This window comes from Myxocyprinus asiaticus, chromosome 15, assembly GCF_019703515.2.
Source record: "Myxocyprinus asiaticus isolate MX2 ecotype Aquarium Trade chromosome 15, UBuf_Myxa_2, whole genome shotgun sequence".
Lineage (NCBI taxonomy): Eukaryota > Metazoa > Chordata > Actinopteri > Cypriniformes > Catostomidae > Myxocyprinus > Myxocyprinus asiaticus.
In genome coordinates this window covers 23355770-23380353 of record NC_059358.1, presented here as the reverse complement: position 1 = coordinate 23380353, position 24584 = coordinate 23355770, and the positions used below count along the sequence as shown (strand labels likewise).

Genomic DNA, 24584 nt, shown 5'->3' with positions numbered 1-24584 from the left:
CGTGCTCGAAAGCCCTCCAATGTGGCTGAACTAAAGCAGTTCTGCAAAGAGGAGTGGGCCAAACTTTCACCACAGCATTGTGAAAGACTGATCTCGTTATCGGAAGCGTTTGGTTGCAGTTGTTGCTGCTAAAGGTGGCACAAACAGGTATACGTATAAGGGGGCAGGTAGTTTTTTTACATGGGTGATATAGGCGTTGGATAACATTTTTGCTTCAATAAAAAAATATAAATATTTGAAAACTGTATTTTGTGTTTACTCTGAAAATCTGGCATTCAAAATCTAATTTAAAACTGGAATAAAAAATATTTTGAAAATGTTAAAATGTAATATTATGAAGATTTTAATCCAGCACTATTTCTAGGTCCAATAGCGGATTTAGGCATGGGTGAAATGGGCAGTTGCCCAGGGCGGCACGAGGCACCGTCAACAACTTTGGGGGCGTGTTTAAGCGGGTTTCGCCCAGGGCGCCATACAAGCTAAAACTGCTACTGTCTAGGTCACAAATCAAATAAGCAAAATTTTTCTGTGTACAAAAGGTCAAATTTCCTTGCTTCAATTGTAGCACATAAGCTCTTTGGAATATTTTCAAATCATGCTGAAATAACATGAAGGTTTTGTTGTGGAGTCCATGCCAGCTTTAGTGCATGCCAAATACTAAGAAATTCTGAAATTGTTGTAAATTTTTCAGTTCAGCCTAGTAATTTAATTTTTAATTAACTCACAATTTTTAAATTAAATAATTAGTAATTATATTACAAAAATGAACAATATAAGCATTTTCATGAGAGGACATCCCAATCATAGACCCCTAATCTAAAATGTGTAAGTGAACACTTTTATGAGGCTTACCCATCCCACTTTGAGAGTCAGGGCTGGTAGTGATGCTGACACTGATGGTCGACCCTTCACTGCTCTCTGAGCCATGGATGCTACCTGACCCTCCCCCAATAGACTTTCGGCCTGCAGGGGAGATGCCATCGTTCCCGGCAACTTGAGGTGGGAAACTTGGTTTAGAGGGCTTTACTAGAAAGCGTGAGGTAGAGCAAGAGAGAGAGATGAGAGGAAGGATCAACACACTAATCAAGTGCTTCAAAGGCATAAGTGCATCTTAGTGTGATGATTATAAAGATGGACAGATGATCATTGTGTGGTTATAACAAGAGGATGTGATAGATGCACTACTATATGAGAGAAAAAAGGGAGCAAAATCAGAAGTTTTATCCAACAGTGTTAGTCATTCGTCGGGAAACAGGAGTCTGATCCAATAAACCCATAAATCGCAAGTAAAGGGAATCAAACACAGAAAAACCCCAAGCACAAACATAGCTGACCATAAAAAGTCCTATTGCATGCAAGGTAAAATTTGAAATTCAATTTGCAAGCAAGCATTAAAAATGCTTTTTCCATCATAAAAATGCCAACCAGAAACTACACTACATTTTTTAAATTGATAAACCAACACTAAATAAAAGTAATAAAAAAATAAATAAAAAATTTTTTAAAAAAAACCCTGTGCTTGAAATGGAACATGCGAACATGCATGCATATCAGTAAAGGGAATCTACCATCCAAGAGGAAAGGTTCTACAGAGAAAACAGACCATAATACCTTCAATGTCCAACCTAGTTTGCTTACCATCAGCTGCAAGAGGAAAACATAGCAACACAAACATGTTCCTTTTAACAACTTTTTCCACAGCATTTCAATGAATAAATACAGAATGCTTATCATGCAATAAACAGCTAACTACTAAACTGCCTCTGCGGTTTTTGTGTAAATTGGTTTCTATTATCTAAGCTGGTGCCTGAGGCATTGCATGTTACATCTCATTAGTGTAAATGGTCCATTGTAAATCAATATGTGCAGTGAAATAATACTGCAGGCTTGGTCAGTGTACATGTGATGTGTACATACGTGGAACTGGTTTGCCTGGTTTGACTGGTTTACCTCCCCATGGCTGTTCAAAACAAACAGAAACACTACTGTTAGAAAAGATATAAGAATAACACAAATACAGTCCTTACAATGACAGGCAGATAGACAGGTCAGAAATGATTTTGTATTAAAAGTTAAGTGCATACTTTAAGTCCCTGTCCCTGTAGAGGCACCAAATAGAATTACTGCAAAAATAATTATTGTTTTTGCACAGGTTTCCCCAAACACTCCTCCCATCTGCCAATGGTCGAGCAAACAGATTCAATGTTGTTGTGTCGGGCTAACACTCAAACAAACAGAGCAATGGTTTGATAGTGCTACAGAGCCACAATGTTTACACTTTTCAGGGAAATGTACCCACAAATGTCTTCCTTGAGAGTTGTCTCTGCAAATTAAGCTGCGATAGGAGAAAGTACTTGAATTACACCCTTCACTTTTGACAAATAACAAAGTATGTTAACTTACCTTTAACACAGAAGGGACAGATGGACGCCATCCTGATTTAGACTTCTTGTTGTCAAGTGCTCTGGTCTTGACACCAAGGTGCTTCATATACAAGGCCAATGCTCCAAAGATGCCGTTACTGAAGAGGATAGGACAGAAATGGTCATAGAGAGCATTAAAAGATGAAAACATTAGTAGTTCACCCAAAAATCAAAACACTTTCATAATTCACTTACCCTCATTTTGTTCCAACAAACCTGACTCTCTTCCGTAAAACACAAAAGGAGACATTTTTTTTCCATGCAATGAAAGTAAATGGTGACTGAGGCTAACATTCTGCCTAACATCCACGGAACAAAGAATACAGCTTTGGAACGATAGAACTTATTCACGCTAGTGCCATCTTTAATTTTTAATGGGAATGACTCTGTGAGGGATAGACTTACCATCTCTTCAATGGCATGAATGATATAAAGCTGTATAAAGCTCCTAGATCATGTTGGCTGGAGTTCTTTGTATACTGAATGTTCTTGGACAGATATTTGATCAATGTTTTGTCCGCGGAACGATCCAAAAACACTTTAAACTGCAGTGCAGCCCATTGAAGAGACTGTACGTCTATCCCTCACAGCCTTGTCATTCCCATTAAAAATCAAATCACTTAGTTCCCCAAGTGCAATAAAAGAGCAGCAGAATCTCCTGTAAAGGAGAAAACGAAGAACAAACGAAATGGAGCAGGGAGGAGGGCTGAAAAGGGGAGAAACTGAAAATTGGAGGAGGAGACTGTGCATATGTGCATGTCCATCCATTGTCTCTGTGTGAATACATGGATGAAGTAGCACAGCTGTACATATTAAAATGAACAATTGAAACAGCTGCAAGTATCCTCCCACCAGCCTTTCTAATGGATACATTGTGCACTCTAACATAAGCTTTCTTTTTTGTTTTATAATAAATGCATTCATTTCCTTTTTATTTATAAAACCACACTGACTGGTCAATGTCATTAAATACCTAAATAACTCTGATATCTTTATGAAGACTCTCATGCAAAACCTTTCATAAAAATTTCAATTTCCAAAAATGGGCTCAAACAGTCAAAAGTTTGCAGCTGTGACAAAACTACAACCCCTAAATAATGCAACAAAAACTACAATGAAAAGAGGTGCAAATGACTTCTACATTACTTGATAAAAAAAAAGCAACTCACCTTTTGTCCTTGTCAACAACAATTGAGGGGCTGTAAAAAGGGAAACAGAAATATTTAGAGGAGGATATGAAAGATGCAACCAAATGCTGGTTTAAAGGACTAACCGTTTAAAGTTAAGTAACATTTTTTCGCCCTCGTTCTCGTCCAGTTTTTAACTCTGTTTTAGGACGATGGAATCTGAAGTGCTTAATCTTTTCCTGGTCCAAAATGACACTAACTTTTGTATTGTTGTGTTCAGAATTCAAACAAATGAACATATTCTGTCACTTGCAAATGAAGAAAAAAAAAAAAAAAAGGAAAAAAAAGAGAAATTGAACTCCAATCAAGTCAAATAAGTTATGAATGACACATCTAGCAAAACTGCAAAAAATTAATAAGTGAAATAATTCCTTGCAAGATTCGATTTCTGAGCTACACTATCTTTTCAAACTGCAAATACTATGATGGCTCTCTCCTAAGGCATTGAGGCAAAGTCCAGAAAGCAAGAATAGCACCCCAGCAGCGGAACTTGCTATTTAACTGTGTTTTTGTCTGATGCAACATGTATGCAAGAACATGGAAATCGGATCCTTACGTTTTCCTATAAAAAATACAAAAAGGAGGAGTGCGATAAGGAATCCCCAGTGTCTGGCCAATCAAAAACCTTGACCCGCCTCACAGATTAACACAGCAGCCAATGAGAGAGTCTGTTAGTGAGGTCATGGCAGTTATAGTGAGAGAGCAGAATGAATGAGGGAGAGGAAGAGGATAGTGTTTGGGAAAACAGAGGACGATTGTCTGAGTGCATATGAAGACTGAATGCCCATATTGAGACCACCGGACATAAAGAGAAGATTGTACTTGTATGAAGTCTCTAAGGGCACATTATCTCTCCAGTAATGTAACAAAAGACACTAAATAAGTAAGACACAATTTTCAAATTGATTTCTCTACGACTTTTTGCCTCTATATTTCATCACAACGATACTTTATCCTGAAAATATGAGTCTGTCCAATGTTATTGTGTGTGATCGGTCTGGCACATATTAACTATCCTCTAACACATGGCAATCCGGCTTGGCTATATCAACACCATGCCCGGCTCTTTGTCTCTCTCTGCCGCCCCACTCAAACCTGACCCCTGTCTCTTCCCTCTTTCCATCATTCTCTTTGGCAGGGAGCCAAGGGAGCAGACACTTCCTGCCAGCATGGCACTTCTGACTCCATCTTCTCTCTACCACTTCCTCTTTGTTTCCCTCTCTTTCTTTCTTTGAGATTAGTAGGGCAGACTTCAAGATGTAACGTGGTATATACATTTTTCATTATAATGAAGAGTAGACCAACTCTCAGGCTGCTTTAGCTTGCCAAGGAAGGGCAGCCATACACATGGCCCAAAAGAAGTGATATTCCTCCTGAAAACTGATAAACCTTTTCAACAGATGGTTATGTCTGCCAATTATGCAGTATTTGAAGTCAGGGAAAAGCAGCGCAGTACACTGCCTGTCCAACAAAAAAAGAGTCACATACTCTAATATTTATTTGGACCCCCTTTAGCTTCGATTACGGTGCGCATTCGTCGTGGCATTGTTTCGACAACCTTATGCAACGTCACAACAATTATTTCCGTCAAGTGTTGCATTCATTTTTGTATCTTGTATTGATGACGGGAGAGTGGAACCGCTCCGTAAAGTCTTCTCCAGCACATCCCAAAGACTTTTAATGGTGTTAAGGTAAGGACTTTGTGGTGGCCAATTCATGTGTGAAAATGATTCCTCATGCACCCTGAACCACTTTTTCACAATTTGAGCCTGATGAATCAAGGCATTGTTGTCCTGGTATATGCCCGTGCTGTCAGGGAAGAAAAAATCCATTGATGGGATAACCAGGTCATTCAGTAAATTCAGGTAGTCAGCTGACTTCATTTTATTGCCGCATAACATTGCTAAGCCTAGACCTGACCAACTGAAGCAACCCCAGATCATAACACTGCCTGAAATCCAAACGACGACTTTTTTTTTTTTTTTTTGGCCAGGCAGTGTATTTCACCTCACAATACTGTATTGATATTCTAACACAGAGAATCAATATTTTTAGTTGCATTTTTCACATTAAAATTTTGACCTGAACTCTGACGCAAGTGTGTGAAAAGACAAAACATACTACAGCACTGGGTCAATAAATACTCTATTTCTTTTCAACCTTAAGTCTATAACTAGTTTTATTTGTAAGTATTTCCGTTTTGTAAGGGTTTTTGTGAAATAATAAAAACGATTAAATCAAGGAAGGCTAATCTCTCACTTCACTTTGTTTGAAAATGAAGTGCATTTTATGCTACTTTCTACACTAATTTCTTTCAATGGCTTCTATGGCTTGTGGTTGCACAAAGCATGAAAGTCCAATGAAGATGAATGAGAATGAAGGGAGTATAAGATCGAATATATCACAGTTTTGAATTGTAATATGCTAAAACTGAAGAAAATCACAATATTATAAATAAAATATTGCATTATCCGGTCCCTGTTGATTCCCACCCACATACAGTATTAGTATTCAAGTACTGGATATGAATGACTAATTTACTATACAGTATGCAGCAAGTGCCAGTTTATCCCTGCTGGCTTTCACTGTGCAGAAATAATGAGCTGAATATAGATTGCCAGTGTGTGTTCAGTGAAGGGAAAAGCTCAGCAGTCTTCTCCTGTCCTACTTCCTGAATGGGGGTCCCCAAGTGCTTCCCGTGTGGTGTAATATAAATGCTTATAGACCCACAATCACCCGCTAATGTGATCCTGTGTGATCCTTGCCAATTAAAGCAGCCAGCTTGCTTTGATTAAAAGGAATACTTCACAAAGAAATATTGTTTACTCACCCTCATGTCATGCGAAACCTGTATGACTTTCCATACTGCTCTAACAACAAAAGTGGTTGGGGATTCGCGCTGTCAAGCCCCTAAATGGACACTGAAATACCCTAAAAGTAGTCCATACTGTACTTCTGCTATATTCCCAAAGTATTCTAAAGCCATACTATCAGATCGGAATTGACATATATACAGTTTGACGCAAGGCCATTTGACACCATATAAAAACAAGCAATGCACAAACTTTATTGTAAACTGCATCCAAAACGTTTTTGAAGAACCACATAGGTCACATATTTGTAAAAAAAAAAAAAAAAGCACATATGACCACATTGCATTTGAAGTGTTGGTGTGTTCTGGACAGTAGCGAAGCATCACCTACTCATCAGCGGTTGTAAACTTTACCGCTTACGTGCGGTTTTAAAAGGAAACAACTGTCTGATCTGAAAAGTTGAAAGACTTCATGAAAGACAGCAGTAAGAGCAGCCTGTTCATTCTGATAAAATTCTCCTTTTGACCCCGTTTACACCTGGTATTAAGACGCATTTCGGGTAATCCGATCACATTTATCATAGCTCTGACGTTTGCCGGTTCATTCTGTTGTTTTCTCTCCCTTGTGTTTCACAGGTGGAGTCGGTGAGTGTAATCGGCATTTCCATTGGAACGCTGATCGCTCCCGGGGAGGCGTCGATTACAGTAATAGATTTCTTACATGTTCCACCTGTCTTCCTCTGATTGCACGCCCTATTTCATCCCGTGTGATTCCCCTGTTCACTCCCGAGGAGGATTCCTTGGATTACCTGCCTGCGTGACGGGGAGCCTGAGTCTTGGCCGTCGCTTCAAATCTCACCAATCTTCAGTGGATCTTTCTGGACTTCCACTACAACACCTACTAACGAACACACTTTCCTCGCCCTCCTGGCTTTATTATTTTGAGCTTGAACGAGCTGCCGCGGAACGCTCTTTGTGTTAATAAAAGACTGACATTTATCTCTTCTGCTCTTGGGTCCTGTTATCCCCAGCATTTGTGAAAACATTTGGTCAGCGCTAAATACAGGTCTAAATGGGGTCCTAAACGTTTTGTGCCCAGACCACAAAAACCACATACGAATGGGGTCAAAAACGCATATGACCACGTCGCATTTGAGGTGTAAATGCTAATCTGTCCTCAATGCATCCCGGCAGCAATCAACAGTTTCGCTAAAACAAGAGTTTAAACTATGCCAGTTACGAGTGGCTTTAAAAGGAAATAACCGTCCGACCGGAAAATTTAAAAAAGCGGATATATACACAAGCACGAGAGCTTCATGGATCTTCTTCAGTATGTTTGATATCAACACAGATGAAAAGCACAAACATCTGAAGCTCCTATAATAAAGGTAATCCACTAAAATAATGGATAATTTTGCTCGAAATGTTGCGTTGGTGCTTAGATTAAATTTCAGCTGCATCTGGGAGAAACAGTGCGCCATTTTCTTCGCACTTTCTTTGTCTTTTCTGACTTTGTTGCGCTTTAATGTCAAGCGGTAACACACTGACATAGTGATTGATGTATGCAATCATGAAACTGAGCCCCTCCCCTCCAAATCCAATCACAAGTGGTCACAGGAGACGCATTTACGAAACAACGATGTGTCTCACCTGACCACATGTGATCGGATCACCCGAGACCAATCTTAATACCAGTGGTAAACGGGGTCTGTGTTTTAAGGAAGACAAACAAGTTTCAAAAGTCATTTTTGGGTGAACTATCCCTTTAACTGCTTGCCCTATGTATTCAAAAGGTAACTGAGCTACATTCAGTTCAAGTGGAAAAAAAGCCCTAATCCTAAGAAAAGAACCTTTTTCGAGACAACAATAATACTTCAATGGATACGCCAGCAACTCCTCAAAGTTAATCTTACTGCATATGAAGCACAACAGTGAGTGGAGTGAATTCTGATAGGACTATTATAGAATTCACTGCAAGGGGTTAAACAGCACAGCAGCAAGAACCTTTGCAATATGACACGTTCAATGGCTTTCATTCAGCAGCCAGTGAGTAGATATTGACAGAGACTCCAGGGTTCCACTCTGAGGTGAATGCATATTTGACAATAGCTGTGTTCTGTCTAAGTGAACGGAGAGAGAGAGAGCAAGCAGTGTTCGTGGCAAACTATCCTTTTCCCCACTGCGTAGATGGTGGTTGACTCAGCAGGGAAACACAAAATCACACAGCAGAGGGTCAGAAATCTCAGGTTAGGCACTTTGGGGGGCATCAAAGGTAAAGTTTGGCCCCTGTGTTTCAGACATGGAGTCCCTGCTGGTTCTCTTTCAACTATGACACTAGACTCACTTCTCTCAGAGAAAATGGACATCTTGTGAAATGACCGATAACAGAGATAAACCCACCAAACTTACAGTAGGGATGCATTTGGTTTGATGCTGTGCTTATGTGTTAGTATTTGTACTCATAAAAATGTTTAGATTCCAACATTAAATATCCCAAAATTCTGTCATAATGTATTCACCCTCATGTTGTTCCAAACCTGTAAGGCTTTCTTTCTTCTGTGGAACACAAGAAGAGAAATTTTGAAGAATGTTGCCGCTTGCTCTTTTTTTCCATAAATGAAAGGGAACGGTGACTGAGACTTACATTCCGCCTAACATCTTCTTTACTGTTGCACGGAAGAAAGTAAGTCATGGATGTGGGAAAACAATGACAGCATTTCCATTTTTACAATATAACTTCCCAACGCAACTTGAGGGTGAGGAAATTGTAAGCAATTCTGCTTTATGCGTTCACTCCTCTCTGGCTCTGGTCACTTGGTAAGAATGCACCAAAATTTTGGCCAATAAAAACTTCAGTCAAAAATTCCATTAAAGGCCAGTTTCATCTTGCTCATTTCTATTGAGGCATTTTGCTCAAAAATTCAACAGTTGTCAAAATTCAGGTGCAACTATAAATTCTGTTGCTAAACGAAATAATCTGTAGATTTGAGAGCAACTTAGAATGACAGCGCTTACTTGGCCTCAAACATCTTTTCCAGCATGGTTTCTGCTACAGCCTTCTCCTTCATCTCCATGGGGATGCGATCAGTGGGCCGATGCGATTCCACATCATGTAGCTCACAATCGTTAGGAGTCATTCCCATCATCCTTTTTTGCCTAGCGAGGGAAAGAAGGACAGATACAATATGTTACTCGAGCACCTTTACTCTTTGATAGATATAGATGTATACTGCCAGGGTATATAAATGGGGATATAAATGAGTACTTGTAAACAATAAGGCTTGACATTAAGCTTTTCCCGGACTTTCCCAAAAGCTTAAGTCACTTGTCCAACAGCAATTTTGTTTTTTTAAGAACACAGATTCTGTACATTAACATTTTTAGCAAAACAGGACAAGGAATGGGGACTATACACTAATCAGCCATAACATTAAAACCACTGACAGGTGAAGTGAATAACATTTATTTTCTCATTACAATGACACCTGTCAAGGGGTGGGAAATAGTAGGCAGCAAGTGAACAGTCAGTTCTTGAATTTCATGTGTTGGAAACAGGAAAAAGGATCTGAGCAACTTTGCGTAAGGATCTGAGCAACTTTGACAAGGGCCAAATTGTGATGGCTAGACGACTGGGTCAGAAAATCTCCAAAACAGCAGGTCTTGTGGGTGCTGGAGTGGTGATGGCATAGTGGGCTAAAGCACATAACTGGTTCGATCTCCATAGCCACCACCATTGTGTCCTTGAGCAGGGGAATTGTCCCTGAAATAAGTGCACTTTGGATAAAAGTGTCTGCCAAATGCATAAATGTTCTCAGTATGCAGTGGTTAGTACCTACCAAAAGTGGACCAAGGAAGGACAACTGGTGAACTGGTGACAGGGTCATGGGCGTCCAAGGCTAACTGATGTGCGTGGGGAATGAAGGCTAGCCCGTCTGGTCCGATCCCACAGAAGAGGTACTGTAGCACAAATTGCCGAAAAACTTAATGCTGGCCATGATAGAAAGGTGTCAGAACACACAGTGCACCGCAGCTTGCTGCTTATGGTGCTGTGTAGCCATAGACCAGTCAGAGTGCCCATGCTGATGCCTGTCCACCGCTGAAAGCGCCTACAATGGGCACATGAGCATCAGAACTGGACCATGGAGCAATGTAAGAAGGTGGCCTGATCTGATGAATCACGTTTTCTTTTAGATCATATGGACGGCCGGGTGCGTGTGCGTCATTTACCCGGAAAAGAGATGGCAGCAGAATGCACCATGCTTTCAGTAGGACAATGCGCCCTACCACACTGCAAAAATGGTTCAGGAATGGTTTGAGGAACATGACAAAGAGTTCGAGGTGTTGATTTGGCCTCCAAATTCCCCAGATCTCAATCCGATTGATCATTTATGGGATGTGCTGGGCCAACAAGTTCGATCCATGGGGGCCCCACCTCGCAACTTACAGGACTTAAAGGATCTGCTGCTAACGTTTTGGTTCCAGATACCACAGGACACCTTCAGAGGTCTTGTGGAGTCCATGCCTCGACAGGTCAGAGCTGTTTTGGTGGCATGAGGAGGACCTACACGATATTAGGCAGGTGGTTTTAATGTTGTGGCTGATCGGTGTATAAGGGTGTTCACACATGCTTTGTTTCAAGGGTGGGGTTTTTGAGCAGTTAACGAAAATTTCATCTTACATACACACTGACACTCCAACCAAACTCAGACCCCTGTAATGTGAACCAATCTCAAAATACTGTATCTTGAGGCTGGGTATGGTTTACTTTTAGTCAGCAGAGAGCGGCTCACATTGCATGCATTATGAAGACAAAGTGCTCCAGGTTCATTTTGTTGTGAAACTTAATTTCAAATACACTCACGGAGCACTTTATTTGGAAAACCTGCACACCTATTATTCAATGTTCACATCAACCATCAGCATGGGGAAAAAATGTGATCTCAGTGATTTAGACCGTGGCATGATTGTTAGCCAGATGGGCTGGTTTGAGTATTTCTGTAATTACTGATTTCCTGGGATTTTCACACACAAAAGTCTCTAGAATTTACTCAGAATGGTGCCAAAACAACATCCAGTGAGCGGCAGTTCTGCGGACGGTAACGCCTTGTTGATGAGAGAGGTCAACGGAGAATGGCTAGACTGATTTGAGCTGACAGAAAGGCTACGGTAACTCAGATAACCCCTCTGTACAATTGTAGTGAGCAGAATAGCATCTCAGAATGCACAACATGTCAAACCTTGAGGCGGATGGGCTACAACAGCAGAAGACCACGTCGGGCATTTTATTAGGACCATAATGTTCCTAATAAAGTGCTCAGTGAGTGTATTTTGTCTGCTAAGATACAAAACTACTGTAATGCAATGATAACAGCACAGAAAGGAGGAGATGACAGCATGTCTCCATATTTGGAAAAAGGAGCATACTGAAAGATTATTATCAATTACGCATAAAAACTATTCAGAATCACACATTTCTAACAAACTATAAGAGCTTAAAGAAGCAATCCACTGGAGTGAAGTATGGACAGGTTATGAGACTCAGTAACTGATAACTGATTTTTTCTGCTCATCTTTCTGGTCAGTAAATCTCACCTGAAGTCCTCCAGCTGTCGCCGTACCTCTGGAGCCTGCATGAGCTGAACTTCATAAACGTAACGTTTTTGTTGTTCTTCACTGATCATGTCTGGACGCGTGCGATCTAAAGTACCACAGCGAGAGAGACAGAGAGAGAGAGAGTATTAAGAGTAGTAATGTGATTTACACCAGAGTCTATATTAGAGATGAAGTTAAGAAAAAATAACTAAAAGTGAACAGGTTGTGATAATGAAGGCCTTACCCAGTTCAAAGACTATGGTGTTTGGCACTGATACTCTGAGAATCTGGAAAAGAGAAGAGAAAAATATACATTTACATTTATTCATTTGGCAGACGCTTTTTATCCAAAGCAACTTACAAAAGAGGAATACATTATAAACGAATCATCTTAAGGAGACAGTAGTACGAAAAGTGCCATATTACAAAGTTTCACTAGCATCAGAATAGTAGTATTCAAGACAAGTGCAACAAGAATTTATTTTGTGACTGGTTAAGTGCTCATGGAAAAGATGTGTTTTTAGCCATTTTTTGAAGACAGAAAGTGAGTAAGCTTCATGGATGGGGTTGGGAAGGTCATTCCACCAACATGGTATGATGAAACCGAAAGTCCGGGAAAGTGTTTTGGTGCCTCTTTGTGTTGGTACAATAAGGCGCCGTTCCTTAGCCGACCGCAGGCTTCTGGTGGGAACGTAGCTCTGCAGAAATTATTTTAGGTATACTGGAGCAGAACCAGTGACTGGTTCTGTATACCAGCATCAGAGCCTTGAATTTGATACGTGTTTTTTTTTTTATACAGTTTCGTTACGACAAGTGACTGAACAATGTTCAGAGAGGAAGGGTCTTATCTTCTTGAGCTGTGTGTCATCGGCGTAGCAGTGGTAAGAGAAACCATGTGCCTGAATGATGGGTCTCAGTGATGTTGTGTAAACAGAGAAGAGAAGTGGCCCAAGCACTGAGCCCTGAGGTACCCAGTAAGTAGCTGATGTGACTTGGACACCTCACCTCTCCAGGCTACCTTGAAGGACCTACCTGAGAGATAGGAGTTAAACCAATCAAGCACAGTTCCTGTGATGCCCAGAGTAGTGAGGGTGGAGAGTAGGAGCTGATGGTTGACTGTGTCAAAGGCTGCTGAAATGTCCAGTAGGTCCAGTAGAAATATAAATGATAAAGGATAAATGGGTTCTCTTCAAATCAAACCTCAATCAAAGGAATAGTTCACCCAAAAAAGAAAATATTGTCATTATTTACAACCTGTACGCTTTTATTTTTCCATGGAACACAAAAGGAGCAATTTTGAATAATCTTCACCGCAGCTCTTTTCCACACAACAACAGTTCATAGTGATCAGGGCTGACAAGCTCCACAAAGAACTAAAACCACAATAAAAGCACCATATGACTAGTGTGCTACATTGTGTGCCTTGTAGGCTATTTCCTCAGATGCCATAGTATCCTGATACACTATATTGCCAAAAGTATTCGCTCATCTGCCTTTAGACGCATATGAATTTAAGTGACATCCCATTCTTAATCCATAGGGTTTAATATGACGTCGGCCCACCCTTTGCTGCTATAACAGCTTCAACTCTTCTGGGAAGGCTTTCCACAAGGTTTAGGAGTGTGTTTATGGGAATTTTTGACCATTCTTCCAGAAGCGCATTTCTGAGGTCAGACACTGATGTTGGACGAGAAGGCCTGGCTCGCAGTCTTCGCTCTAATTCATCCCAAAGGTGCTCTATCGGGTTGAGGTCAGGACTCTGTGCAGGCCAGTCAAGTTCTTCCACACCAAACTCGCTCATCCATGTCTTTATGGACCTTGCTTTGTGCACTGGTGCGCAGTCATGTTGGAACAGGAAGGGGCCATCCCCAAACTGTTCCCACAAAGTTGGGAGCATGGAATTGTCCAAAATCTCTTGGTATGCTGAAGCATTCAGAGTTCCTTTCACTGGAACTAAGGGGCCAAGTCCAGCTTCTGAAAAACAACCCCACACCATAATCCCCCCTCCACCAAACTTCACAGTTGGCACAATGCAGTCAGACAAGTACCGTTCTCCTGGCAACAGCCAAACCCAGACTTGTCCATCAGATTGCCAGATGGAGAAGCGTGATTCGTCACTCCAGAGAATGCATCTCCACTGCTCTAGAGTCCAGTGGTGGCGTGCTTTACACCACTGCATCTGATGCTTTGCATTGCACTTGGTGATGTATGGCTTGGATGCAGCTGCTCAGCCATGGAAACCCATTCCATGAAGCTCTCTACGCACTGTTCTTGAGCTAATCTGAAGGCCACATGAACTTTGGAGGTCTGTAGCGATTGACTCTGCAGAAAGTTGGCGACCTCTGCGTGCTATGCGCCTCAGCAGCCGCTGACCCCGCTCTGTCATTTTACATGGCCTACCACTTCGTGGCTGAGTTGCTGTCATTCCCAATCGCTTCCACTTTGTTATAATACCACTGACAGTTGTCTGTGGAATATTTAGTAGCGAGGAAATTTCACGACTGGACTTGTTGCACAGGTGGCATCCTATCACAGTACCACGCTGGAATTCACTGAGCTCCTGAGAGCGGCCCATTCTTTCACAAATGTTTGTAGAAGCAATCTGCATGCCTAGGTGCTTCATTTTGTACACCTGTGGCCATGGAAGTGATTGGAACACCTGAATTCAATTATTTGGATGGGTGAGCGAATACTTTTGGCAATATAGTGTATGTATAAAATGTAAAAATAAAGTTTAATATGTTTAAAAATATGAATGTTAAAATTTATGTTTTTGTGAACAAAAACAAGGCGACAGCTATTAGCTGTTAGTTTTAATACCATTAACTGTTAAATTCAGTTAACAGTGAGTAGGAAGCTTACATATAACCAGTTATGACAGAGCTAAAGATTAAAGCTGAATCATTATTGGAATCGATATTGGAAAATTCAGGTTACAAGGAATCATATCCGCTGTAGAAATACTTATCGGATCATCCCTAATTGTTAATGTGAAATGATGTTGAATGGAAAAGAGCTCCATAATGTTTCTTCAAAAATTCTCAAATTGTGTACTATGTAATACAGTAAATTACCACCAGAGGTCACAGCCACACAAATAACCAGAGAGCTACTTTCACTTTCCCTCTAGTTTTCAGCTCACTTCACAGGTCTACAGCCTTAATGCCAACTCAGACAAATGTGCACAGAGAAACAGAAAGACTCAACATGAAAAAATGAAAAGAAAAACAAAGTCATTCATCAGTGAGGTCATTCCCACGACCCAAAGAGGAAGTGAGAGTCGGACAAATACTCAGCCGAGATGCTTTTCACATCATGAATCCAAACCAACTCAAATATACAGGTACATTTGCCTTTTTATAGCACACGGCTCAAATGTCAAAATAAGATATATATTTTTATTGTAATTTTACCATCCTTATAAATAAAAAAATGGAACCTTGACTGAAATGTTCAGGGAAAACACCCATTTTGTGACTGTTTCTTCGTGAGAAGTTTTTTATTTTATTTATTTTTTTTATAATTTTTTATATATTTTGCTAATATTCTTACTCTCTTAAACTGTTATGGCTCTAATGGCTGCTCATCATCATCTTAAAATCTGTAAACCTGCGCTGTAATATTCAATGTAGTGCTTATGCCACGTTATGTACAGGTTGTTGTAATTAGTATTAAATACTTTGTTTATTGCACTGTTCCTTGTTGCTGTCTGTTGATCTTTTACTGGGATGGCGGGGTTGGGAGTATTTATAGCTTTTTAAAATGTATTTCCTGTGATGTGGTGACGAGAGGAGGGAAATGGTTGAATGAATATACCTGCTGATACGGGAGCTGGTGAAGAAACTATTGCAGCACTGTTTTTGAGCACATAAACTCAAAAGAGACTGCGGCCTGAATAGCCGAATCAGTTGGGAAAAGATGATAATTTCTGTGTATATTATGTGTAAAACAGACCATGCAGAAAGGGAAGAAGCATTATTAGAGGCAAATATAAACTACAGCCAATAGCCACAAACCCGTAGCGGAAGTAGCTTTACCCTGCGGTGATGCAGTTTCCGATTCTTGTGAAATTGGCCTATACTATATTTGTATATGTATACTATTTAACAATGACAAAATAAAATTATATATACTGTATATATATGTGTGTGTGTGTGTGTGTGTATATATATATATACACACAGTTGTGCTCAAAAGTTTGCATACCCTGACAGAAATTGTGAAATTTTGGCATTGATTTTGAAAATATGACTGATCATGCAAAAAAACTGTCTTTTATTTAAAGATAGTGATCATATGAAGCCATTTATTATCACACAGTTGTTTGGCTCCTTTTTAAATCATAATGATAACAGAAATCACCCAAATGGCCCTGATCAAAAGTTTTCATACCCTTGAATGTTTGGCCTTGTTACAGACACACAAGGTGACACACACAGGTTTAAATGGCAATTAAAGGTTAATTTCCCACACCTGTGGCTTTTTAAATTGCAATTAGCATCTGTGTATAAATAGTCAATGAGTTTGTTAGCTCTCACATGGATGCACTGAGCAGGCTAGATACTGAGCCATGGGGAGCAGAAAAGAACTGTCAAAAGACTTGCGTAACAAGGTAATGGAACTTTATAAAGATGGAAAAGGATATAAAAAGATATCCAAAGCCTTGAAAATGCCAGTCAGTACTGTTCAATCACTTATTAAGAAGTGGAAAATTTGGGGATCTCTTGATATCAAGCTAAGGTCAGGCAGACCAAGAAAGATTTCAGCCACAACTGCCAGAAGAATTGTTCGGGATACAAAGAAAAACCCACAGGTAACCTCAGGAGAAATACAGGCTGCTCTGGAAAAAGACGGTGTGGTTGTTTCAAGGAGCACAATATGACGATACTTGAACAAAAATGAGCTGCATGGTAGAGTTGCCAGAAAGAAGCCTTTACTGCGCCAGTGCCACAAAAAAACCCAGTTACAATATGCCCGACAACACCTTGACACACCTCACAGCTTCTGGCACACTGTAATTTGTAGTGATGAGACCAAAATAGAGCTTTTTGGTCACAACCATAAGCGCTATGTTTGGAGAGGGGTCAACAAGGCCTTTAGTGAAAAGAATACCATCCCCACTGTGAAGCATGGTGGTGGCTCACTGATGTTTTGGGGGTGTGTGAGCTCTAAAGGCACGGGGAATCTTGTGAAAATTGATGGCAAGATGAATGCAGCATGTTATCAGAAAATACTGGCAGACAATTTGCATTCTTCTGCACGAAAGCTGCGCATGGGACGCTCTTGGACTTTCCAGCACGACAATGACCCTAAGCACAAGGGACTGCACACTGTCATTGATGCTAAAGGGGGCAATACACAGTATTAAGAACTAAGGGTGTGCAGACTTTTGAACAGGGGTCATTTCATTTTTTTCTTTGTTGCCATGTTTTGTTTTATGATTGTGCCATTCTGTTATAACTTACAGTTGAATATGAATCCCGTAAGAAATAAAAGAAATGTGTTTTGCCTGCTCACTCATGTTTTCTTTAAAAATGGTACATATATTACCAATTCTCCAAGGGTATGCAAACTTTTGAGCACAACTGTATAAATATATTATATATATATATATATATATATATATATTATATATATATATATATATATATATATATATATATATATATATATATATATTCCTTGTCTGTCTCTTTTTTTTTTTTTGTGCTAGCTTCTATACTACTCCAGCAACTCTGAGAACGTGGCAGTGCGATACTGCAGATATTGTTGACTTTTGTATGACAAATTGCTTGCTATGTTCCTCATTTGTAAGTCGCTTTGGATAAAAGTGTCTGCTAAATGATTAAATGTAAATGTAATTAATAGTAGGAGGCAAAACCTTCCCTCTTTCTAACTAAAATGTCTTATTTACTTTCTTTTGGGGTCCTGATTAGTGATTGCCCACATAGAAAGGGATTTTGTGAGTCACTTCACAGGACTCAATAATGACTGATTTTTTACACAGGTCGTGCAGCTTCATGAGAAGTCGTTATTGAAAGCAGTCCCAAATTAGATATTGCTAATTTATTTTAATTATATTTCTATGTTTTTGTTTTATACAGTTAATGATTTGAACTTTCTTCACTCTGCACGAATGCAATGGAAAGGCCCACAATCACGTTTGAAAGACAACAAGCTGTAAGTTCAGAGTGATGGACAGCAGATCACCAATGCAATGAATAAAATACAGCTTCAAAAAAATTTCAAGAGCATTCCTTTAGAGTTTTAACACAAAAAGTCGACAATACAAAGAGGGAAGGACTGAGAGGCGTGACAGAACAAAGAGGCAGACATGTAAAGTCATAAACAAACTTGACAGGAGAGTGTCCAGAACTCTTCTCGTTCACATACCGCTCCTTTATCCAGGAAAGTGTTGTAGAATTCCCCAAAGTGTTTCTTGGTGTCTTTGGCATTGAAGTTCTTGAAGAGGTCTGCATGAAGGTAGCATAGCTAGGACAAAGGAAAAGAGCGAGATGGAGGGAGATTAAAGAAAGGCAAGTATAATGACAGGAGAGAACTGATGGACTGAGACACCATTAATAGAGAGAAACCCAGCATGTTGATGGTATTGAACCTTAACAGGGCTTTTGGGATAGTGATACATGATAAGTTAGTCTAGATGTTGGTTGATTGACAGGGTGGTGAGGGAACTGAACAATTCAACATTTCAAAGACTCTTGCACATGCTGACCAGTGAGAAAAGAGTATCAGGAGGGACGACAGGGACAAATGGACCAATCTAAAATAAATTAACACAACATAGCACCTGCTGGACGTGAAAACAAACAGCTGGATGTGAAACGGAACATAACTTGTCTAACTCAAAGATATATTTAAGGAATAGTTCACCCCAAAAATGAAAACATAATTTACTCAAGCTCATGTCGTACGTAATCTGTGTCTTTTTCTTTTGTGTGCACAAAAGACTGTCAAGGATACTGTCAAGCTCCAAAAACGACAAACAAAACACCCAAATGACTAGTGAGCCATATTCCAAGCCATTTAAAGCCATTTGATAGCTTTGTGTTAGGAAAAGATTATTTACCAAGTTTTAATCTGAAAATCCTCACCTAAAGCTATTGTATGACTTTGAATAGAGCGTGCAAATTTTTTGGATTACTTTTATGGTGTTTAATTTGTCCTTTCTGGACCTTGACAACAGGACTGAGCAATATGGCCAAAAATATTATTACGATATTTTCTTCATATTGTTCATCAATATTTATCACAATATACATTTCATACCATTCATGGGTGAGGAAATGGGTTCCACATGTTTGTTAGACCACAAGAATGATTGTTAACATAAACTGTATTTGTTTACAAGTAATTTCCACAGTGTAAACTACCTTTTAATTTAAAATTCAAGTATACTCAGTTTAGGATTTAATCAATTTCAATTTCATTGTCTTCAGCAGACATTTGACTCCACTGAAAGACTTTCTTGTGATACAAATATCACATGAAGAAAAAGAAACTCTTTCTTGCCTGTGGCAACAAGTGGCCATGACAGCGCTTTGGGTCATGAAAAAGCATTTCACTAAATGGTACATAAATAAACAGCAATGGTGTTGAAGTCAGAGTTGTTGTGTTCATTCGATAGCTGTCAGTGCTGTCCTGTTCGGTACACAATCCCTGTGTCTCAATCAGCTCCATAGCTCCGTATGTCGTGAATCAGTATATCGTGAACACTAATTCGGGCACTGGCAAGGGTGTTCATCCACTGAAAATTGGGACACTCATGACTAAATCACCTGCGACACGTTAACGAGCAGCGCACATTGAAGCACAGCTGTTATTAATCAGCACCATCGCTGTATAAATAACACTATCGTTCATTTTTGTTGAAGATATTCAAACATACAGTGTTACTATAACAGATAAATTGCATAAATAAAGAAATACAAATAAATAGGAGTGTATTTTAAAATTTCTTTTAACAACTCAAACATTTAAAATATTCTTTCACTTTCATGGTTATTATGAATGAAAGACCTTACAAACAACATCTCTTTTAAAGAGAAAACAAGACTTGGACTTCATAGTTTTACACTTGTGCTCATCATCAAACGACTTGAGAGACTTCAGAAGTCATGACGACGTTTCCGGTAAGGGATCATTATGAGCAACAATGCTCCCTGGTTTTTACGGTGCATTTTGGGATTTTTTAGAGAGGGAATGTTTCAGTGCACTGGTACGATTTTGCCGAATAGCCGAAATTTAGCTGAATAGCTAGCTAGCTTGCAGCTACTTTGCCTCATTACTGGTTTACTTGAAAACAGGGTGAGGTAGCCGCTAGCCAGCTATTACTTGATCAGTAACTTTGCCAAAGTGCTTGCCTTTTTAGTGACACACACCTGATCTGATCGTCTACAGCAGATGTAGAACATAAGCTAAATAAAGAAAATTACTCAAAAGTTTATCATCGGTATAAAATACATTTTTTCCCCCAATAAACATCAATATTGTTTTCTCGCCCAGCCCTACTTAACAATAAATCTTCAAATTTTGTTATATATAAAAGTGCAGCCTGGACATCTTGGTAAATATATTTTCTGCCACAGGAGAAAAAACACCAAACCAAAACATGAGGGTGAGTAAATGATGACAGAATTTTTATTATTGGGTGAACTATTACTTTAAAAGAGTTACACTGAATGTCAACATGAATTCCGGTCGTGTGCACTGCAGAAAAAATTAGGAAAGAGATGAATGACTTGGGTTTTGGAAGACGGTACCTGGGGTAGATCACATTGGCTGCATGCCAAATATAGGGAGAGATCCTCATGCTTTAATCATATGAAAAGGGCTTAATCTAAATACAAATACACATACATTCATGACACCCCCTAAACACACACAAAACAGACATGGATTCATAGCTGAACAAGAGGCAATATAAGAAACACACAGAGCCTCACATACTAAAGTAAATGCAAGTATGCACACTTGCAAAAATAAACAGGCACATATCCTGTAGGTTCTTACCACAGGAGCGCAGTCAAACTGTAGCATGACATGGTGAATGAAGGCCAGCAAGTGGGTGGGCTTGTACTTCAACAGTTCAATACTGTTAAAGTAACTGAAGTGATCATCAATATTCTAAGAAGAAAATAACTGATTAAATATAAAGAAAAGAATTCCCTTGTATTTTTTATTAACTAACATTAACCAAGATTAACAAATGCTGTCAAAAGTATATTGTTAACTGCTTTTTCATGATTCCTAATGCATTAATTAATGTAACACTATTGTAAACTGTTCACCATTATAAAAACAAGATACATTTATTTGAGAAGCAAAATTGCACAAGATAATAAAAGCCAGTGGCAAATAGTGTTTTTAGGTTTTAAGTATTAACCTCACAAATTTTTGTTAGATTTATGCTTAAAACAAGAACAATTAATTTGCCTATAGGATTGGACAAAAAGTAAATAAAATAAATAAGCTTGCAGGTACATTCTCTGAAAAAAAAAGTCTTAATACCTTATGCAACCTGTAAATTTATTAATTTTCTTTACAACAGGTAAAGAGAGAGAAAGGTTTAGAAATAGTAAAGCTGTTTTTTTTTTTTTTATGTTTAGCTAATCAAATGAACAAATTGAGAAATGCTAATATTACTGATGAGGAGGTCACTCACAGGTTGCTCATCATTCTCAAAGTCTTCATCCTCTGCTCCAATTATATTCATGGCTGGATTCGAACACTGAGCACCTGACAGCCCACGCTACAGAAAGAGAGACAAAAGAGAAAGAGATGAGGAAAACATTGATGGACAAAAATTTGTAAAAGGAATTAAAAGGGTGAAAGAGGTTCAACTGCAGAGAACATTCTTTGTAGGGCATGTTTTTTTGGTATAAGTAAACTAGGCGACAAAATAGTTTGTGATGTTAACATCTGAAAGAGAAAAAACTTGAATAGATCCTCAGTATAGCTAATATAAGGGTTTGCGTTTAATAATAAACACACTGGAACCAAGGTGGGCTATTCCCTCACATAGTTTTTAATTACAACATGCCTGTGTTATGTTACTTCTATGGCTCTACAATAGATTAAAGCAGGAAGTTCAGCACTTATTGTGCTAAGCAACAAGGTCCAATGAAGATTAATGAAAACCATGCAAGTAAAAGATTGTAAAATCAGTTTTGAATCACAATTCACTAAACATAATAAATCACATTATTAACGTACCAAGACCCAAATCGATATAATATTGTATCACCATGTCCCTACTGCTTCCCACCCATAATTATCATATTTAATTAACCTGTTCATAAGAAACTCATACAGTTGTTTTAAAAACAAGGAATAGCCTACTAACAACAAACCTGGCCACAACTTGTAAATGTAACAGTGTTCTACTGTAAGAGTTGCTGAGAACAGTGTTCCTCTGTCGCAGTTGTGCACCAATAATGACTCAGTGGAAAGGGGCTAAAAATCCCTGTACAAGTCTACTCACATAAATGGTGAATTCTTCAGTAGAAACAAGCAAGCAATTGTGAAGAACACTACTAACACAAATTGAGTTACTTGTTTGTGTGCACGAGTGCCTTAATCTCAGATAAAATGTGCATGTGTTTACTAAGCATGTAACATAATGAGTGATGGACTGTTTATTTTGAGTCACACGTAAAAAATAAAAAATAAAAACTTTTTAGTTTAAATGCAGTTTGTGTCAATATCCTTAAATAACCCCAAAAGAGGCATGGGGGGAGTGTTAGTGCCTGAAAAATTTGCTGTTTGAGCTGAATTTTAAATGTGATATATGATATATATTGATGACATACATTATATGATATATACAGTAAATGAAAGAGATAAAAATTGAGAATACGAAAGGGTTTGAGAAAGTGGCACTCCGTCATGCAACCAAAGGTTTAAGAACAGCACCATGCACTACTAATGCTTGAAGAGCAAATGAAAATCTGGACTACTGGTGTGACTGAGCCAGCTGTAAAAATCCTTATTAGTTCCCCCCATGGGCTGGAGAGAATTTGGAGGAGTCTAACTCATGGCACAAGAGTCAGCTGTGGCAGAAGTGCTTCCCCACCCGCTACATCACATTCCTGAGTTTATTAAGCATCCAGAAACACTTGTGTGTTGGTAGCTGTAATGCATGAAAGCTTATGGCTTTGTGCATTTATATGTTCATTGTCTTACATCTGATGCGATTTTGATCTAATAACATAATATGTGTTTCATATACCAATGGTTTCACCAATCTGTGTGTGATAAAACAGGAGAAGTAGAGCCCATACTATTACGTTATTGTTATTAATGGCTACTTTTAACAAACACATGTACCAATCAGTTTTCATGCCCAGTATATATTTTTTAATCTGCCCAGTCAGAACACATTAAAAGTTGTTTACGTGAACATAAAATGAAGTCGCTAGTTGGTTTGGTACTGGAAAATATCTTGGACACTTAGTATTATTATATCATTCTTAATAAATCAGATGCAGCCTGCTTGTAAGCACTTCAAAATCAACAATGATTGGAAACAAACAAATACGACCAGCTTTAGATGTCTTTACCCCATTATGGGCGTCTTCGAAATCCATGCTGATTTTGGGTGGGCCAACACTGGTTAAGCAAGCTCCTGGAAAGGAGAAAAGTGCCCTTTGTCAGACAAGCACATACAAACAAGTGGAGCACATACTAGCATATGGCCAGGGGCAAAGCAAAGTGGTCCAGCTGATACAAGTATGCAGAGTGGAGAACGAGAACATCAGGATCAGCCAATGAATCAATAACAGATAGGCCAATGTGGAAGAACTAGACCCAGATTTATTCAATCAATGAGGATAGTTTTGAATGAATAACAGTGACTTCACTTCTCAGCAGTCAAAAGATCCATTGTTCTGATTATTTGTTGTGCTGCTTTCTTTGTTATAATCCTGTCTTTGGAATAATGGGATGAGATCCTTACTGCTGGAGGGATTCAGAAAAAAAATGGTTTGTTCACTGCCCAGTATCTTGCTGATGTATTAGTCTACCCATTCTCCAATATAAAACAAAGCCTGTTTATGATCTAAATCTAGGGTTATTTAGCAATGAACATCGATAATTCCATTGGGCTGAGACCAAATTCTGCACTGAACTTCACAGTGAAAGTACACCAATTTGGGGGGGGAGGTGAAGAAAGCAGATAAGCAGGAGGAATGTCTTTGCATAGCAGACTACCCTATGCAGCTGTTGGAACAATGGCCTTGTCCTAGGCACTGGAGCAGTATGATAGCACAGGGCCTAAAATAACTGCTAATGGAGCAGTGTTTGTGTTTGGAGTTTATCAGCTGCTTTTAATCTGCCAAGTCTGTGAGATCTTCAAAGCTCTCCAAAGAGCTGCATCTACAGCACAAGCGAGCATAAAGGCACACAGAGAGAGAGAGAGAGAGAGAGAGGGAGGGAGGAAGTGGGTGTAATTTCCTCAGGAAACGATCAGAAGCATTTTGTGTCAACCTGTCTGCAGAAGTCATGTTCAGAGTAACAGAGCACAAGACAAGGGGAAAAGAAAAGGAGCGACAA

General features: G+C 39.2%; 1 protein-coding gene across 6 annotated transcripts in view; it reads right to left on the bottom strand.

Annotated features, from left to right (window-relative positions):
• arhgef1b (Rho guanine nucleotide exchange factor (GEF) 1b) overlaps positions 1-24584 on the bottom strand; it is an 89188-nt gene that overhangs the window by 35174 nt on the left and 29430 nt on the right. For 3 of the 6 annotated variants that reach the window (XM_051718654.1, XM_051718655.1, XM_051718659.1), the window contains exons 2-13: positions 23594-23658; positions 21697-21783; positions 21045-21158; positions 18408-18506; positions 12259-12301; positions 12015-12120; positions 9438-9578; positions 3593-3622; positions 2404-2521; positions 1918-1960; positions 1612-1644; positions 853-1026 (exon numbers count right to left, since the gene is read on the bottom strand). In XM_051718654.1, the coding sequence (XP_051574614.1) occupies positions 853-1026; positions 1612-1644; positions 1918-1960; positions 2404-2521; positions 3593-3622; positions 9438-9578; positions 12015-12120; positions 12259-12301; positions 18408-18506; positions 21045-21158; positions 21697-21783; positions 23594-23620 (1015 nt within the window). In that variant the 5' untranslated portion in view covers positions 23621-23658. Of the gene's footprint in view, positions 1-852; positions 1027-1611; positions 1645-1917; positions 1961-2403; positions 2522-3592; positions 3623-3696; positions 4050-9437; positions 9579-12014; positions 12121-12258; positions 12302-18407; positions 18507-21044; positions 21159-21696; positions 21784-23593; positions 23659-24584 lie in introns of those variants that run through there. The other 3 variants (XM_051718656.1, XM_051718658.1, XM_051718660.1) reach the window with 3 other exon arrangements.